Raw genomic sequence first — 19,380 nt, 5'->3', positions numbered from 1 at the left:
AACAGGTAAAGTAGACAGGCTACGGAGGAGAAGGAGTCCTCACGTCGTTCTGATCTTGTCTTGTGTGTCTTCCCTTTATTTTGAATTTAATAGACTTGCCCTTTAACTCTTTCCTGTTTGACTTGTATGATTTAATTGAAAATTGTGTGCATAGTATTCTCTCCCACTTTGTATGTTACTGATAATACTAAAAATAAATTGATAAAAGTCAGAAATCAATGGCTAAACTATGTATAATTATTCAGCTAGAAGACTTTTATTTATTTACTTGTATGTGGACGCATGCGTGAGATAAATATATATGTATGTGTGTGTGTGTATGTATGTATGTATGTATGTATATGTGTGGCACATATATCGAGGGCACAGGACAACTTGAGAGTTGGTTGTGTCCTTTCACCTTGTGGAGACAGGGTCTCTCTTTTTTTCTGCCACGCTGTATACTCTAAGCTGCCTGGCTTGAAAGCTTGTAGACAGCTCTCTTGCTCTCACCTCTGACTCAGAATAGGAGGATGAGATGCATGAGGTGCGTGCCACTGGATCTGGCTTCCTTATATGGTGCTGGGGTCCAACTCAGGTCACCAGGCTTGTATGCCAAGAGCTTTACCTTCTGAGCGGGCTGCCTGGCTCCTAAATCTTTATTTAAATAAAAAATTACGTTATATTCAGATTACTTTTCATGCCAAAGTATTCAAATTAATTCAGACATTCATATAGAGTAAAAAGTAATTCAGGAACATCTACTTTTACTCTTCCGCAACTCATTCCCTCCCTCCCCCCTCCCTCCCTCCCCCCCCTCATGTGTCATATGTAAACACATTGGTGTGTGTGTGTGGTGTACATTTGCACATGTGTTTGAAAACCAGAGTTCATCTTTTTTTTCAAGATAGAGTCTCTTGCTGATTTAGGTAGGATGCTGTCCAGCAGACCTCGGGATCCCCTCCTGTCTCTGCCGTCCCAATGCTGGGGTCTGAGTATATGGAACCACATCAGCTTTTTTGACATGGGTGCTGGTGGTCTGAGCTCAAGTGTTGATGCTTGCATAGTAAGCATCTTACCTACCCAGTCATCTCCCCAGTCTCTTCTCCCTAACTTTTTATCCAGGGATAAACTCTGTTAATAATTTGGTAAGGGAGTTTATGTTACTTTCCAACCCAGGGCATGGCCTTAATTTCCTCAATTAATTGATAGTAATCAGTATTTTCTAAACAAAAAATATTTTTAAAAATTCAAAATATTAGAATATTGTGTTAATATTTTGTTCATCCTAAATTATTTACTAACTTTATGTTCTTTTAAAAATCAATAAGTCTTCAGTAAGTATTTGAAAATAAATAGGACAATGCGCTTAAAAATTCTTGGTGTGGTAGTACATGCCTTTAATTACAGACTCAGGAGGCAGAGTCAGGCAGGTCTCTTATGAGTTCAAGGCAAACCTGGCTTTTATGTATAGAGGGTTCCAGGCTGGCCATGATTACATAATGAGACTCTGTCTCAAATGTTTTTATAAAGATCACTTTATTTTATATACTCCTATTTCAGTGTGCTTTTGATTTAGTGACTGTGATATTGAGCAGGGGAATGTCTGTCAGTAATGTACTTGGCTTCCGATCCTCAACACCTACCTTCAAAATCCAGCTGTGGTCCTAACTCTGGGGAGTAGCAACTGTCTGAGAAACTGTCTGTGAGCTCAGATTGTGAGAACCTAGCTTAACAAGCAAGTTATAGGGTAACAGAGGGGGACACTGGTGTCAATTCTGACCTTCACGCACGCGTGCAGGCATGCACGCACACACAAACACAGAGACAATATGTGTTGTTGATAACTAGAGACTTCTTATTTAGATTTTTGAATACCTCAAGTTTTCAGACATTTGGCTTTAAAATCCTCTTTCAAGTTATAGGAATTACTTAGGTGTATATATTAGGAAAACTGAGTGCGTTCTGAAAAAAAAAATACTTTCCTGAGACTTCCTTTCAACAATACTTTTGAAGCACAGATAAACTTGCTTCCTGTCTCTCAGTTTCCTGTATCCATGGCAACCCCTGTTTTACACATTGGCTGTAGAGGAACCAGTGTGAAGAGTGGCGTTTCCTGCATAGCCATGGCTTTAAAATTCAAAAAACGGTGGAGTGCTGGCGGTCAGCAGTGCCCAGAGGAACTGAGTTAAAGAACGGAGCTCTGCAGAGTTAAAACAAAGCCTTAAAGCCACGTGATGATACGAGTCCCGTATCCTTGGTAAGATTATTTAAGTACAGTTGTTTAGCCGAAAGAACCTGGTGGAAAAGTACAGCCTGCTTTTTCTGTTCGTATTTTCCTAAGTTATTATTTGATGTTAGGCTTCATATAGGTTATGGGGCATGTATCCAAAAATCGTTATCCTCACGTCATTTGTTATGTGTGTCAGAGTCGGTTCTAAAAGTTTATCTTAGCAAACATATTTTAGTTTGTTGAGTTTGAATTATCTTTGCTAAAGAATTGATTTCATAGCTGTGTTAGCAGTTCATACTGTCACCCATAATATGTGTTAACACGCGGTTTTGGCTTATCCTACTTTAAATGGACTATTGAAGTTTCAGTATTTTGATACTTTTGTTTTAAGACCTTTCTGACAATTTAAAATTTTGTCTTTGGAGTCAGTTCTGATGTGGAAAAAGAAGTTAGGTTGGGTTACATGTGGATTTTTATTTTCTCTTCCTTGCCTGTGTTTATTTCTGGTTGCTACCTGCTCTTTTTTTTGTTCGTTTGTTTGTTTTTAATATCATTATTGTTATTTGTATTCTTACCAACTCTAAATGGAAGACAGACTACCCCAGTCCTTTCACATTCCTTAGAATTTTCCTAAAGGTCCAGTTTTTCTGGATTTGGGAATAATGTTTCATGTTAGTGAAATTGGATTATTTAATTCTTTTCCAGAATTCTATTTGGGTAACTATCACGTATGAATATCTTAAAGGCTTTGTTCAGTTAAGCCATTTGTATTTTCTATCTTTAAACAGTTGTATAAATTGCTTAGCGCCTAAGGGGTGATGAGATGTTCATAGTTTATATTTGTGGTCTAACTGGGTGTCTTTTGTTCTAAGGACATTGATTGGTGGTGTGTAAAAGTCTACACTTACCGAGAACTCACCACTGTCCTAGACATAGTTGGTATACTTGTTCTGTTCCCAGATTCTTTTTATTGAACAATAAAAATTTAAGGACATAGATCTCAGACTTTCAATGTCTTATCTCTCTTCATTTTTTGTATCTAGAAAGTAATATCTTAACAAAAGTAACATTAAATGTTGTTACAAATCTTGAGACTGTCTTTAAGTTACCTTTTTGAATCATGACAGCCTTTTGCATTTATCAGTGAGCTATTAATGTAAATTATTCCCTCCTGAAGCGTGTAAAGATCATAAATGTCACTAGGATTGGGTTTAGTAAAATTAACAACCTTAAACATTTGACTTTAACTGAGAGTTATTTTAGAAATTGTAAACCTGATACATTTAGCTTGTTAAGCAATTTATTGTAAATTAGAAACAAGCATCTTAACATAGATAATAATACATTTGAACCTCTGGGAGCATCTTGAAGATCCTTAATCTGTCATTTAATAATCTTACAGAATTACATCCAAGGGTCCCTAAGCCATTGTCTTCATTGACTCCTCTTCAGGCAAATTCCAATTTTGAGAATACAAACTTTTGGGTCTTCAAGAGTGGCTAGCCTCGTCAGCCCTTGCTGTAAACATCTGTTATCAGAATCCCATATCTATGTGTGGCAGAACATTATGTTATATTAAATGGACTAACATTACAAATTGCCTTTACCTTGGACCAATATATCCAGAACTTGGGCTGTAAAATCTCTTCTATTCATCACACGACCACTGCACTAATGATGGCCTGGCATAAAGTAAGCACAAGTGGGAACCCGTTGGAAAGCCCTGTGGCGGAGAGCAGTCGCGTCTGGGAACCGGCCCGAGCTTCCCCGGCCAGTAGACCTTTTCAAGAGAGTACACTTGCTAATGCACTGGAGACGACCGCAGTTGTGTCTGCGCAGACACAGCTCACTTCTGTTACCTTGACCTCGGAAAAAAACACTGCTCTACCAATTGATGCCTCTTCTGTGTCAGGAAAAGCATCTCTCATTTGTACACAAGAAGTTGAGAAGTTGAATGAGGCCTTTGACTTTTTGCTAGCTTTTTTCATCTTAGCTTGTGTTTTAATCATTATTTTGATCTACAAAGTTATTCAGTTTAAACAAAAACTAAAGGCTCTAGAAGACTCAGTGGAAAATAGACTCGAGTATTACAGCTTTTATCAGTCAGCAAGGTACAATGTAACTGCCTCGGTTTGTAACACCTCCCCGGATTCTCTGGAAAGTTCTGGCTTGCAGCAGATTGGACTTGATAAACAAATTGTTCCTGAAAATGGGGCACAAGTCATTCTCTTTGAACATTCTGCTTTATGACTCAACTAAATATTGACTATAAAAAACTCCGTAGTGCCATGTGGCCATAAAATTTAATCCTTCTCATAGAATTATGTTAGGATTGTTCAAGTGTTTATAAATAATTTGAATAAAGTGTATTCGTTCTGCATATATTTTCTTTGATACTGTACCAAGATAAGTAGCCAACTTTCTGGGTACTAACATCATGTTAAATATGCCACAAATCATGTTTATCTCTAAAGTCTTGTAAGGTTGTAATATCTATATTAAATTACACATAAGGAAAAATGGGAGAGAGTTTAACTAATTTTTCAGAATCCTCATGACTTACGGTGTGTTTTAGCTCTGACTTGAGCCGAAGCTTTAATTTTATGCTTTGGTGCTGCCTAGGCACTAAGATTACAGTATTGAAAAACTAGATGTGGTTCCTAGTCTTGCTAGAACTCAAACCCAGAAGAAGACCCACGATTAGTATGCAGTATGCTAAGTGCTGTTCTCGGAAGCACTTTTGAATATGTGGTGATGAAGGGTAACTTTATGAAAAAAATAAGCATTAAAACTATCATTCTGTGCATAGACACACCTCTTGGTGCTCAAGAGGCAGAGGCAAGCAGATTGTGTGAGTTCTAGGCCTGCCAGGGTTATATAGTAAGGCCATGAGCCAAAACCAAGACAGAGCAGCAGCCACAACAAATACACTTTATCAGCAAACAGATTAACCCAGTAAAGAGAGCTGTCAGAAAGGGTACCATGTTAGAAAGATGAATGAACAAGAAAGAATACTGCTTTTCAGGACCTAAAGTCCTGACAAGATTTGCATCTATATAGATAGGTCAATGATTAAAGGCTATTATAATTTCATGCTTTATTCTGAGGGCCACTGGGAGCCCTTGAGAAATTTATCCACTGGAGAGATACTATGGAATTCACCCTCTTATAGAAAAAATTCACTCTTTGTGGAAGGAACAACATTAAGAAGCAGAACTATTAACTGGTGAGAGATGCCAGTGTAGTAGTGGGCAGGATGGATAGAAAGTTACTCTGCCAGTCTGATGACCTGTTTTGGTAATTGATTGAGGGGAGCTAAAAGATGTCCCGCTTTTGCCGTAGGCAATTCTGTACTCCATTCTGGAAGCTAAGGGATGATGTTGAGGCGGGTGGGCCAAGAGGCTCAGTTTTGAATGAGTAGGATTTCAGGTTCCTGTAGAGTTGATATCCCTGTATGCATACCTGGCAAGCAGCAGCTCAGGATCAGGGTTTATCTGGGAAAGCTCACTTACCATCTAACCATTGAAAGTAAAAACAAACCAAGCCACTTGCTGCCAAGACAACTAAGCAAGGAAGATTGGGACTCGAGTGTTTAGACGCTTTAATATAGATATTTATTAGAGGAAATCAAGTAATGCAGTGATTTTCTATATTAGTACACGTTTGAAGTTAGATGCAAATAATATTAAGCAATAGTTTAATAAACAAATAATAAATGTTTGTGATAGTTTATCCTGAACCACAAGTAGATGATCAGCTACGTTTGTTCTTCCTCTTGATCCAATTTTTATACTTTATTAAAAAGTTAATACTATCCATATATTCTAAAACATTCTAAGGTATTTAATCAAATGATAATTTTAGCTTCTTTTCTAAAATGGGAATACTTGTAGTAAGGTAACAGTATTATATAATTCCTTAAGACTATAGGAAAAGTCTATACTGTATAATGCCTCAACCTCAGATTCACCCAGAGTTTTCTTATCCCTGCTCCATTTCTACCACCCAGGTGTGTGATTGAGTGGGTGTGGAACACGTCTGTTAGTTTTCAGGTTTGTTTTGTATTAAAACATAGTCTTTTTATGTAGACCAGGTTGGCAAAGTGTTGAGATTAAAGGTGTATGCCAACATACCTGTCTGGTTTTCCATTTTCACAAGTTTGCGGATACTGCTGGTTGGGAGACCATGTGTTGAGAATCGCTGCATAAAGATATCTGAGAGAAAATGAGAAGGATCTGAGGTGTTAGTTTAAGATGCACTGGAAGTGGTAACAGGGCTAAGAGATGCTCACTGGGCGAAAGTACTTGCTCTGCAGGCTTTAGGACCCGAGTTTGAATCCTTGGAACTTGCAAAAGTGAAAGTGTCTGCAGTCTCAGAGTCAAGAGCAACCCTGTAAGTGTCTAGGGCTTACAATGGAAACTAACCAAAGAGATCCTGTCTCAGGCTGGGCGGATGGTGATGATGGATGATGGAGGTAGTCCTGTCCTCCACATGCAAGACCCGCATTCACTTAGAAAAGAAGGCACTAATAGTAACTTCTACACCCACACCAGGGTTTTCAGTGTTCAGTTCTAGGCTTAGTTTATGATTTCAGGGCTGGGGGTGGGGGGGGGTGATTATATTAAAAAACAAAACAAGCCAGGCAGTGGTGGCACACGCCTTTAATCCCAGCACTTGGGAGGCAGAGGCAGGAGGATTTCTGAGTTTGAGACCAGCCTGGTCTACAGGGTGAGTTCCAGGACAGCCAGGGCTACACAGAGAAACCCTGTCTCAAAAAACCAAACCAAACCAAACCAAACCAAGCCAAACCAAACCAAACCAAACCAAACCAAACCAAACCAAACCAAACCATTCTTTTCTTTACATACAAACTTACGACTGAAATGAATATTTTTCCCCTTGAGGCATTCTTAATTTCTCAATTTCTTTTGTCAACTCCTCAGAATTTGGTCTGTTCCAGTTGTTTGCATGTAGTAGCCAAAGGTACATTTAATGGAAGAAAATGCAAACAGTGCAGAAGTGTGTGTAGTAAAAGGTAAAAGACTCTTCATACTCCCCAACTGCAATTCTGTCTTTTAAAGACATTCAGGAGAAACATAACTGTTTGGAGTTTAGAAAAATCCTCATGATAGGGTCTCTACTTTGATCTTAAATGTTCCAAGCTTAAAGATTCCACTGCTATGACCCGGAAGCTTAAGCAACAGTTTAAAAAAAAAAAAAACCAACCAACTATTTTATATGTATTTTTGTACATAACATAATCGACTGAGAGTCTACCAGAAAACTTTAGTTCTATTACTAGTGATCTATAAATGGAGCTGTAATTAATCACATTTGTTTTCATGAAGTATTATTCAGTTTGTGCCTTGTCAGCAGGTACTCACTTTAAAAGTATTAGTAAAATCACTTTTTTTTTTTCTTTGAGATGTGGTTTCACAGTGTAGCTCTGGCTGTCTTGGACAATGGTCTTGGACTCTGTAGACCGTGTTGGCCCGGAGCTCACAGAGATCTGACTGCCTCTGCCTCACGAGCGCTGGGATTAAAGGTGTGCAGCTACTCCCAGCCAGGATACTATACTTTTAATGGGAAGTCGTTTTCAACAACGGGAGACCTTAAGTAAATGTTCTTGGTGGGGCTGGGCTGGGCTGGGCTGGGCTGGGCTGGGCTGGGCTGGGCTGGGCTGGGCTGGGGTGGCCTGATCTCCTGTTGAGTTTCCAGTACATGGACATAAACCTCAGTCTGCCCTTGGTTGTGATTTTGGAACACTTGCTTTGGCCAGATAATTTTCTATGGCAATCATTTTTTTCTAACCTTAATTGTATATGGGTATATTTCTTTGTATAAGTAATAACATAAATAAATGAATAAATATTCTTTGATACACGTATGCTTTGCCTTTTAAAACTCCTCTTTCCTCAATGATTTCTTGCTTATGAAAGCCTCTTGACCTCTCTTGTAGCATGGCTCCACTCAGAGGTTTATTGTTAGTGTAAACAGAATGAACTTTGCAGGGGCGGGCAGGCAGACGGTAGCGTTCCCAGCAGATAGAAAGCCCTGGAGGTGGAAGTCCATGACGGAGACCAGTGAGGATAGACAAGGGAAGGAGAAGAGGACCGGCAAAAATACTGCTAGGAGCTTGGGTTTTTAACTGTTGATGAAAGCTATTATTGAAAGATACAAATGTTTGCTTTAAAGCAGGGGAAAGATACATTCAGATTTTTCAAAAGAACATTCTAAAATCAAAGTGTGATGAAGCATATCTGTGATTCCAGGGTTCAGGGGGTGGGGGTGGGGGGCACAAATGGACCAAAGGTTAAAGGTCATCCCCTTGAAGGCCAACTTGGGTTACAACAAAATCCCTCTAGTGTGTGCTGAGAGGATGAATTACAGAAGCAGCGAGAGGAAGTTTCCCTGGTTGCGAGGTCACATGGGGCAGGCTTGGCCCGTGACACAGCATCTGTATGGGAATATCTGGAGATAAATGTGGCAGAATTTGATGGTGAGTCGGTTTGGGGAAGAGTAAATGAGGAGAAAAGTTAGAAGTGAAAACCCAGGTTTCTGGCTTGATTCTGGTGTGATAGAGCTTGTGTTTGTGGAAGGAAACTTAGGAGAGCCTGGTTTTACCTCTCCCTTTTGTTTTGGTGTTTACTTTTGCTGCGGGCAGGGCATTCATAGTTTGGCGTGCTTGAGTGTGACCGCTCGTGAGGTTACCAGGAGCAGATGGGGGAGAGGACGTGGTTCAGATAAGATTCCCATGCCCTGAGAAAGCTCCTGAGAAAGCGGGCAGGGGTTGGGGTGGAGGGACTTTGGCACGGAGCCCACGTAGATGGCAAGCCTAGATGGCCTTTTTGGCTAGATTATACATGTAGCAAAGTAGCCACATTTTTGACAGGGTCTCACTGTGTAGCCCTGGCTAGCCCCAAACCATAAATAGACCAGGCTGGCCCTGCACTCTCAGAGACGCATTCATCTGTGCTTCCCAGGTGCTGGAATTAAAGGCTTTTTCTATCATGCCAGCTACCTTATGAACAGTTTAAAATAATTTAAAACTGGAGGCTAGAAAAATAGCTCAGTGGTCAAGAGGGACCCAGCACTTTTATGGTGGCTCACAGTCATTTGTAACACCAGTTTCAGGAAATTCAATGTCCTCTTTTGATCTCTTAGGAAGCATGCACATAAGTATACACAAAGCACTCATACACATAAAATAATAAAAATACTTCAGAGAAATGTTTTCTTCCTCTTATTCCAGATCATAGTTTTAGGTTTCTTGCCACATCTTTTTAACTATCAAGGTTATTGGGGTTTTTTGTCCATTTCCCCCCACATTTTTATTAAATTTTTCTTTTGTCTTTGTTTTTTTGTGCAATTTTGTTTTGTAACTTTAAGGCTTCTTTCTTGTGCTTTATTGACAGGTAGTTTGTAATCAATTGTTGCATCATTGTTCTCATCATTCGTAGCTGAGTTGCCTTTTAATCATGGAATGCCAGCTGGGCCTGGGCACACACCGTTAATCCCAGCACTCAGGGTGCAGAGGCAGGTAGCTCTCCTTAACTTTGAGGACAGCCTAGTCAACATAGTGAGTTCCAAGATAGTCAGAGCTACTGTAGCGAGATCCTATCTAAGTGTGTGTGTGTGTTTGTTGTTTTTTTCATGTGCATTATAGTGAAAAAAATGAATAAATGAAACTGGTATGCAATTAGTTTCTATGATCAAATAGCCTTTTATTTGCTGGTTTCAGGGTTTTGTGCCTTCATTTATCTAATCCTTGTGCTCATAGAGTTGGTTACCACATAACAAGTGTCCCTAGGATCCACAGGGGATTGTTTTTGGGATACTTTGGATAATATCTACAGATGCTCAAGCCCCGTTTATAAAATGGTGGAATTGTACACCCTTCTTTAACCATTGCATAATCTGGAGATGACTTAAATCCTGAGTAAGTTATACCCCACGGTTATCGACTAGAATAATGAAATCTGTACATATTCAGTGCAGATGCAATTCTCCCTCAAAGTGTTTTGAGTCATGGTAGGTGGACTGCATAGATCTGGGTCCAGCAGATACTGAGGGCCGAGGGTGCCAGTGTTTTAAATGGCCTGTGTTAATGATGGGACTTTAGGTCAGTGGTGGAGTGTTTGCCTAGCAGGCGTGAGGCCCTGGATGTAAGTACTAGCATGGGTGTGGATATAAGTCCTGGCATGTGCTTTTTGCGACTCGGTCAGTTGTTTTCATGATTTCGTCTGAATCAAGTATATGAGAAAAGAAAGTGAAAGGCACAGGTAGAAGGAAGAACAAACTGAGATCTCTGAATGACCCCTTCAGTTTCTCTGTGACTCTCCAGTCTTCTTGATATCAAAATTCCTTTGTATTTAAAAAAATTTCATAAATAGATTTATGACTCACTCGTCCTCCATGTTCTGGCGCATATCCAGTATAAAGTAGTCAGTTGCCTATTTCTTATCTATATATCAGCTATTCATGATAGCGATTATATTTATTTGTTTGTTTAAGTGTTTCTGTAAACATTTGTGTGTGTGCACACACGTGTGGCACAGCACCTATGTGACCATTGGAGGACAACTTTCTCCCCTTCTGCCATGATGGTCTTCGGGGTTGACCTGGTTGTCAGGCTTGGCATTGTTAACCTGCCGAGCCACCTTGCCAGCCCCATGACTATAATTTTAAGAGGAAATAAATAATAAGAAAAGTCCAGAAAGAAAATAAAGGAAAGTCCGCAGCATTTGGGATCATGAATTAACTTGATTACTTATTGAGTGTTCATATACATAACATTATCCCATGTGGTATAAAAATAACCATAACACATGATTCTTATTTAAGTTGTATATCTTCTTAAGCAGAGCAGTTCTCAAAAATCAAAGGACAAAAGAAGAGCATAGCATGAAAGATGCCACACGGGTGCGTGTCCAATGACTGAAGAGCTTTTATTGAATTCAGGCAAGCACTCTGTTATCTCCATGAGAAGTCCCAGAAGTCTTCATGGTGGAAGTGTGAAACAAGGGAGCAATTTGAGAAATGGAGAACATGGAATATTGGTTTCGTCTGGGCTCCCATGCATGGCTAGATAGATCTTAGGGATTGTTTTAAGGGCCTGTAGTCCTAGGCCTTCGTAGTTAAGATGAATTCTCACTCCCAGTAAGTGAGGTTGAGGGGTTAAGAACTAGTTCTGGCATTAGTTTGGAGTGGGTGATCCAGGAGGATTGCCAGGGATGACACCCTGAGAAGGAAAACCCTTCTCCTGGTTATAGTGGGGTGGTTTTCATCCAAAGGCACACAAGGGCAAATGCAGTTACTTTTAAGCGAAGTCCTACCCTCTCTTCTCCCTCCCAGCCTTCTCATTTCATTCTGGCTTATAGATTTCTTTTGACCGTTTCTGTTTTAAATGTCTAGTCACATTTAAAAACATACATCTAGAAACCAGAGCATGGATCCGAAGGTTAAGATGCTCACCAGTAAGCTGGGCGATCTGAGCTTCATCTCTGAAATGCCACATGGTAGGTAGATGCAGAAAACTTGACTCCTCTGAGTTGTCAACTCTGACTTCTATCCTTACCCCCCGCAAATAAATAAATGGAAAAGTATTTTAAAAAGTTCAAAGCCCTAATTCTAGAAAATAGTATAAAAAGTTGATTCTTTATGCCCATATGTACACAGGAGCAAAAAAAAAAGGGGGGGGGGAGGTCTTCTGATCCTCTGGATGTACCGGTGGTGATAAGCTGTCTGAGGTGGGTGCTGGACACTAAAGTCCACTCTTCTGCAAGAGCAATACATGCCTAACTGCTGAGCTATCTCTTCAGCCCCAAAGAAATCTTTTTAAAAAGCTCCATTATAAAATGGTATAAGATGGGCCACTAGGAGGAACATATTATACAGCAGTAGCATTAGAAGAGTTTGTAATGTCTTCATGCTTATTTATTTAAATATATATTCTGAAGCCTAGAGTAGGGGTACACACAGGTAATCCCAGCACTTGTGAAGCAGAGGCAGGTATCTGTGAGTTCAAGGCCAACCTGGTCTACATAAGTGTTTCAAGATAGCTACATAGATAGATACTATCAAAAAAAAAATATATATATATATATTCTGAATACCAGGAAGGCACACACTACTTTGACTTGTAGTTTTCTCTATTATTTGGAAACACTTTCCCTGAACTGATTAATGAGAATAATTAGGGTGCTTCTTTTTGAACTGCTTAATGAGAATAATTAAGGTTTTGAGAATGCTTCTTAAACCTTCAAGTGGTTTGGAGATAGTTATACTATCTAACTTATCGTTTTTGCTGATTACAGAATATTTCCTTTCTAATCTCCAGTTCTTCCTCCCTTGAGTGAGCTCTTCCATTCAAAGCCAGCTTTAGTTCCTTTGTACCCTGGGCTGTGAAGTCTGTCTCCCCTCCCCCACCCTCCCCGCACTTGAGGGATAGATGTGGCAGAGTAATACTTCCTGCCGCATAGCACAGCGCAGCCACATTGAGGCCAACAGATAGCTGTTAGGAAAATTCATAATTAATATTTTGAGAAAACATTGGCGTTGATTCTAAAATTTTCCAGTTTTCCTAGGAGTGGGGTTGATGCTTAGGGCTGATGTTAGTAGAGAAGGCAGTTTAATATATTCTCCCTGGAAATGGTGAAATAGATGCATGCAAGATCCCTGGACAGGGAGGGTTTTTTTTTTTTTTTTTTTGTCTATTTAATCCAGTGCTGTCAGTGTTGTATTAAGAAGACATTTCAGGTTCTACTTGCCTTGGCATCTCTGATGTCTCTTTGGTGATTTGCTTCTCAGGGTAAGGCAATGGTCATCTCCTTTCTACCTTTTGACTTCACACCCAAGCCTAGGTTTCATTTATAGGCAAGGAAACTAAAGACCACCTAATTTATTGCTTAATTTCTAATGAAAACCTTGACCTTTTTCCCCCCCAGTGTATATAGTAGAACGTAGAATGAATGTTTTTAGAAAATATTCTTTAATTCTAAGATAAAGGAATCACGGTGGCATTGAATGCATCCTCGTGAAATACAACATTCTACTCAAACCAGAGTGTATCAGAACGATTCCCAGCAGTTGGGACCTAGCTCCTTTGCTGATTTGGTTCTTGAGAATACAACGTTTGATTGTACAGACGCCAGCTTCTGACCGCACATAGGGAGACGTGTCCAGACTGTTGACCTTGGAGCTATTTGCTGAACCCTTTTTTTAAATTATTATTATTATTAAAGACAGGGTCTCAACTTTGCAGCTTTGGCTGCAAAACTTAATATGTAGACCACACTGGCCTTAAACTCATAGAGATCCACCTGCCTCTCCCTCCCTGTTGTTGGGATTAAGGTCATCGTCACCATATCCAGTGCATTCGCTGAACCTTTTAAAAAGGTAATCATGCATGTTAATGAAGTCTGAGTAACGGGGTCAAGCCCCTTGTAGAAATGAAAGTGTGATCCTGGAGGCACTAAAATTTCAGCTACTTTGAAATCTCTTAGTATACTTTGATGGTACTATGTCATAGTAGATGGCTGCTTTTTCCTTTTTGAAATAAGTTATATAAGCTGTGGTGTATGTATAGCAAAAGTATACAGTTTTGACAAATTTACACCTTTGTATGACCATTGCCATGCTCGTGATAGAAAGTAGTATATTGAGATAGCTTTTGAACATTTTGCAGACACGGTCCTAGAATAGTAGTCCTTTGAGTCTGGCTTGTTGCTCTTACCATGATGCCTTGGGGAGCCAGTCATGTCGCCTAGGGAGTTCTGTACTCTGTTGAATAAATTCCATGGGCCTGAGTATGTGATCAGATTTATTCATTGACGAGCTGATGGTCATTTATGGGTTGTTGCAAGTTGGGACTGTTAAAGTAAAGCTGTCACAAATATTTGTACAGATCTTAGAACACTCATTTGGATTTTAGGTAAATACCTGTAAGTAGGATTGCTTAATTTTATTAAAATGTGCCATATTTTCCAATGTGAATATAGCATTTTAAGTTCTTGCTAACAATATGTAAGACTCTTTACCATCATGTAGTATTGGCGGTCATCTTTTCCATGTTGGTGGGGTGTGTAAGGGAGGTGCATCTGCATACACGTGTATACACATGTAGTCTACAGACAACCTTGGGTCTTGTTCTTAGGAGCCATTGCCTTGTAATTTCTGGTGGGGTGTGTAGGCAGCTTGTCCCTGCCTTCTAACAGGCATGTGCTGCCATGCTGTGTTTTCATGGCTCCTGAGGATCATGTGGCTTTTTATTCTTGCCTAGCAAGCACTTTATCAGCTTAGCCTTCTCCAGACCTGTACTATTGCCAATCTTCTTAATTTTACTTTTAAATAAAATTTGGGATTTCAGCTTGCGTTTCTGTAATGCCTAATTATATGCAACATCTTTTCAAGTACTCACATGAAATCTGAATATTTTTCTTGGTGAACTGCCTCTTCATATTTTCCCCCCCTCCAAACCTCCATTTCAAAAAGAAGTTGTTTGTCTGCTGATTCTGACAGATTGTTCTGAATTCTTTATATGCTGAGTCCTAGTTTTTGCCAAATGTTTTAACAATATTATTTTCACACTACAACACGTTTTTTCTTTCCCTTGACAATGTCTTCAGAAAGGCAGAGATTTTTGCCAGCACTTTGTGTCCCTATTGTTGTAAAATTAACACAAGACTATTAGAAAAAATGGTAAAAATCAGCATGTGTCTGGTGTGTGTGTGTGTAAAAGGGGGGATGTGAAAGTATATACAATAGAATGTATCTCTCTCTCCATTGCTCTCTGCACTATTCCTATGTGACAAGGGACCCTCCTGTCCCCACCTTCAAAGCCAGGGTAACAAACCTATAGACAACTGCACTGCGGTTTTATGTAGGTGCTGGGGATTCACGGTCCGGTCCTCACGCTCCTTAGCCCCTCACGCACTCCTAACCACTGACTCCTCTCCGCAGCCTCAGTTATCCTCCCTGGTGCACAGCCTGTATTTAAAGACCGACACTATGGCAAAAGAAGAGTTGCCGACATTACGTGCAGTTGTAACAATATTTTCCTTAAATATATCTTGAAGGCTTTGATTCTGTTTCAGTACCACATTTACGTGTTCAAGATAGTGGGTGGATTTCTTAGAGATGGTGTTAAAATACTCCTGATAATCTGTATTGTTTTTCTTTTATTCTAGTGTTATCCAAGATAAATTTTGTGGAATTATAAATATCTCAGTGGAGGCTCTTCATGATGTCATGACAGAAGACCCTGAAACAAGAACTTACAAAGAGTAGGTGGATCATTTAATTAATCATACTTAGAATTATGGAATTAAATAATACAGCATGATTATTTTTAGTTCAAAATATGAAGAGTGTAATTTTTTCTTTTATACAGTTTAATTTGTTTTCGGGTTTTTATTTTTTTAATTAATTAATTAATTAATTTTATTTTAGACAAGGTCTCAAGTATCCCAAACCAATCACGAACATGCATAGTCAAAAATGACCTTGAACTTCTGATCTTTCCATCCTTCACCTCCCAAGTGCTCTAAGAAAGTTATTTTTCTGTGGGAGTATAGCCACTGGGAAGTTGCCTATGATCCATTGCCTGTGATATACATAATAAATTAAAATAAAAAATATCTAAAAGACACGGGAAAGAGGAGCGGAAGAAGGCTCTAGAGGGAATGGGAAGGGGTTGGAGAGGGGAATAGGCATAAATATGATCAAAATGTGTTATATACATGTGTAAAATTGCCAGAGAATAAACTTAAAATATTACAAATAAGTAAATAATTTCCAAAAACAGTCTAGCATAAATTTCTTTTTAAGGATATTTTAAATAGCTTTCCTCTTTCAAGCTAATTATGAGAAAAATGGGAGGAGTTATTTTGTATTTGCGATTAAAAAGGTGCTTTTTGGATACCATAGTACCTTTCAAGTGATTGGCTAGTTTCAAAAAGTAATAGTTAAAATTACGTTCTTTTTGGTGAGTTAGGCAAAGTTATGTTGTTAAGAATCAGGCTTAGTGGTGCATGCTTTTAATTCCAGCAAGTAGATCTTTTTTAGTTCAAGACAGCCTGGCTTACATGTAATACCCAGGCCAACCAGGTCTACATATAAGACCTTGTCTCAAAACAAACAACAACCAAAGAATATGATGGGGCTGGAGAGATGACATCACCAGCTAAAGATCACTTCCTGCTCTTACAGAGGAGCCAGGTTCAGGTTCTAGCATCCTCATAACGGCTCATGGCTGTCTATAACTCCAGTTCCAGGGGACCTAACACCCTCTTTTGGCCTCTTTAGGCATCATGCTTGCATGTGGTACACAAGTGCACCTGCAGGCAAAGTCTAATTACACATAAAATGAAAATAAATTAGTTTTAAGAGTACTGATACTCTCAGTCATACAAATATCAGCTTGAAAATTTTAAATTAATTGTATCTTTTTGTGCATAGCATTTATTGTATTTATTCTCTTACTATTAATAAAGATATTTACCTACAATGTTAATCAAAGTTTCGTGAGATTGTAGGCTGCTTAACGTATTACTGCAACAAACTTGTTCTCTTTGCTCTTTATAAAGCCCTTTATAGCAAATGGGAAAGATTGCCACTTGGGTCATGTATTGTTGAAAACACTGTAAGCTGTTACAGATGATCTTTACATACACATGTAAACATAAGGATGTTTACAAGTTATTTAGCTTTTGAAGAATTATTATGAAATAGAAATATCCAGCTTTTTGTGACTACAAAACGGAAATAAGTAGTCACTCATACATGTAAGGAATTTGCCTTTAAAGTTAACAGGAATTGCTAACAATAAGACTTTAATATAACAGAACTGTAAATAGTATTTTTATATAGTATGGCATGGTTTGCAAGTAATGATACAATGTTCAGACAGTCCTTGTATAGTTTATTTATACATAATATATATAAGAAAACAATAAGTAATATATATGAAGACAAGAAAGTACTTACTCCTTATGCCAAGTCCAGCATGGGAGGTGGGGGCGGGGGGCAAATCTTTGGTTTAGAAGGAAAACAACCCAGTTAGGAGACTGTCATAGACATCTAATCTGATAGCTAATGAAATGGCGCAGTAGGCAGACAGTGCTTGCTCAGTCCTGATAGTTTAAACCAAATCCCTGGAGCCCACAGTACAGTTGAAATAGTAAAATGAAATAAAAACTGAATCCAAACTCAAAGTAAACCTGGACATGAGGCCTGGTGTCCCTGGGGAGTGAGAACCTGTCACTCACTACTGCTTTCCTTCCCAGGAGCTCCTGGGCGGAGGCTTTTACCAGGGTGGTATTTGGCATGCAGGCACAGAATGGAAAAACGAGTTACCTCACTTGTGTGACTTTAACTTCTTAGCGTGCTTGAAGAGGTCTGTGATAGATCTTCCTAATCTGTAATCTTGTATAATTCTGGAATTTATAGTCCACAGGGCTGCAGGACACAGTTAGACTGCCAGAAAGGTTCCAATAAAAAGTATAACATACTCACTTTAGCAGCTAACTTACTCTCCTGCTCTCCCGTTATGTTTATTTGAACAGTTCATTGAAAGGAAGCTAATCTTTCTGGTTCTGTTGACATTTTTATTAAACTTTTGGAGAATGAATTAAGGCAAAGGAAGAAAACTGTTTTCTTCACCTGTGTAAGTCAGATACAAATTAGTGTTCTCTCCAGAAACAGAATCAGTAAACAACGTAAAAATACTTATTTTAAGAAACTGGCTCATTTGGTTACAAAGGCTGAGGCATTTCTGGTTTATAGTGGCAGGTTGGAGACTTAGGGGAGCTGGTAGTTTGAGTTCTAGTCCATCCAGGTTTAAAGGCAGAAAAAGAAAATCTTTGAAGTCCTAACTTGAAAGCAGATACAGCATGAATTCCCTGACACAGCATTTTTCTGGGTGTTTGTTGTCTTGGCAAAGGCCCAACACACATAGAGGGGACATTCTGCTTTGTCCAGCTCATAATTCAGAAGCTGATACCATCTAAAATCAACTCCATTGCACACCTAAAATAATATTTAACTAGTACCTGAGCGCTTGGCAGCTGGGTTAGATTGACATATAACTGTCCCATGAAAATAGTTTTGTTGATAGAGCTCCGTATCCCACTTGTTTAGGCCAGGCATTGTGTTGTGTAAGAAAGCAACAGTCTATCTTAAGGGGAGACTGAAACCAGTGGAACAGTACTACAGTCAGGAAGAGACCAAGCACGCACACTGGGGATCAAACACATGGTTTTACACAAAACAGGCAAATTCTTTAGTACTGAGATACATCTCTAACAAGGATAACTCCTGAGGGCGTGTAGTGGATTGGAGCCAACTAAGTAAGTAAGCAGTGTGAAATGTAGTTTTGGAATGATTTTTTTTTTTTTAATCAGTGGAGGTCATTGGTAATTTTTAAGTATGAAAGATGTCTTAGTCAGGGTTTCTATTCCTGCACAAACATCACAACGAAGAAGCAAGTTGGGGAGCAAAGGGTTTATTCAGCTTACACTTTCCATATTGCTGTTCATCACCAAGGAAGTCAGGGATGAAACTCAAGCAGGTCAGGAAGCAGGAGCTGATGCAGAGGCCATGGAGGGATGTTCTTTACTGGCTTGCTTCCCCTGGCTTGCTCATCCTGCTCTCTTATAGAACCCAGGACTACCAGCCCAGGGATGGCACCACCCACAATGGGCCTTTCCCCCTTGATCACTAATTGAGAAAATGCGTTACAGCTGGATCTCATGGAAACATTTTCTCAAGGGAGGCTCCTTTCTCTGTGATAACTCCAGCTGTGTCAAGTTGACACACAAAACCAGCCAGTACAGAAGTGACATGTGGTAGTTTGAATGAGAATCCCTCCCCAACCCCCAAGGCTAATATGCTTGCATACTTGTCCCTAGTTGGTAGAACTGTTTGGGAAGGATTGGGAGGTGTGGTCTTGTTGGAAGAGGTGTGTCACTGGAGGGTAGGCTTTGAAGTTTCAGAAGCCCAGGCCAGGCCTAGCCTGACTCTGCCTCATGTTTTCAGATCAAGATGTACATTCTTGGCTGGGCAGTGGTGGCTCACACCTTTAATCCCAGCACTTGGGAGGCAGAGGCAGGCAGATTTCTGAGTTCGAGGCGAGCCTGGTCTACAGAGTGAGTTCCAGGACAGCCAGGGTT

At 39.5% G+C, this 19,380-nt stretch overlaps 2 protein-coding genes and 1 long non-coding RNA gene across 4 annotated transcripts in view; all 3 read left to right on the top strand.

The window, feature by feature from the left end:
* Positions 1 to 19,380, top strand: part of Ipo11 (importin 11) — a 142,520-nt gene that overhangs the window by 98,508 nt on the left and 24,632 nt on the right. For both annotated transcript variants that reach the window (NM_029665.4, NM_001360897.1), the window contains one exon: positions 15,400 to 15,495. In NM_029665.4, coding sequence (NP_083941.2) covers positions 15,400 to 15,495 — 96 coding nt within the window. The remainder of the gene's footprint in view (positions 1 to 15,399; positions 15,496 to 19,380) is intronic.
* Lrrc70 (leucine rich repeat containing 70) lies at positions 2,149 to 4,732 on the top strand. The gene is made up of 2 exons (NM_001378597.1): positions 2,149 to 2,239; positions 3,615 to 4,732. Exon 2 carries the CDS (start codon positions 3,887 to 3,889, stop codon positions 4,460 to 4,462), a length of 576 nt encoding a protein of 191 aa, NP_001365526.1. The 5' UTR covers positions 2,149 to 2,239; positions 3,615 to 3,886; the 3' UTR covers positions 4,463 to 4,732.
* Ipo11-lrrc70 (Ipo11-lrrc70 readthrough) overlaps positions 2,149 to 19,380 on the top strand; it is a 41,864-nt gene continuing 24,632 nt past the window's right edge. Inside the window, exons 1-2 of the long non-coding RNA NR_165805.1 lie at positions 2,149 to 2,239; positions 15,400 to 15,495. This is a non-coding gene — a long non-coding RNA (Ipo11-lrrc70 readthrough). The remainder of the gene's footprint in view (positions 2,240 to 15,399; positions 15,496 to 19,380) is intronic.

This window comes from Mus musculus, chromosome 13, assembly GCF_000001635.26.
Source record: "Mus musculus strain C57BL/6J chromosome 13, GRCm38.p6 C57BL/6J".
NCBI classification, from domain to species: Eukaryota; Metazoa; Chordata; class Mammalia; order Rodentia; family Muridae; genus Mus; species Mus musculus.
Note: the sequence above shows the minus strand (reverse complement) of the source record. Positions and strands in the feature narration are given on the sequence as shown.

Excerpts from the sequence above, each read along its gene's own strand:
- Lrrc70 (NM_001378597.1), top strand. The coding sequence starts at position 3,887 with ATGATGGCCTGGCATAAAGTAAGCACAAGTGGGAACCCGTTGGAAAGC.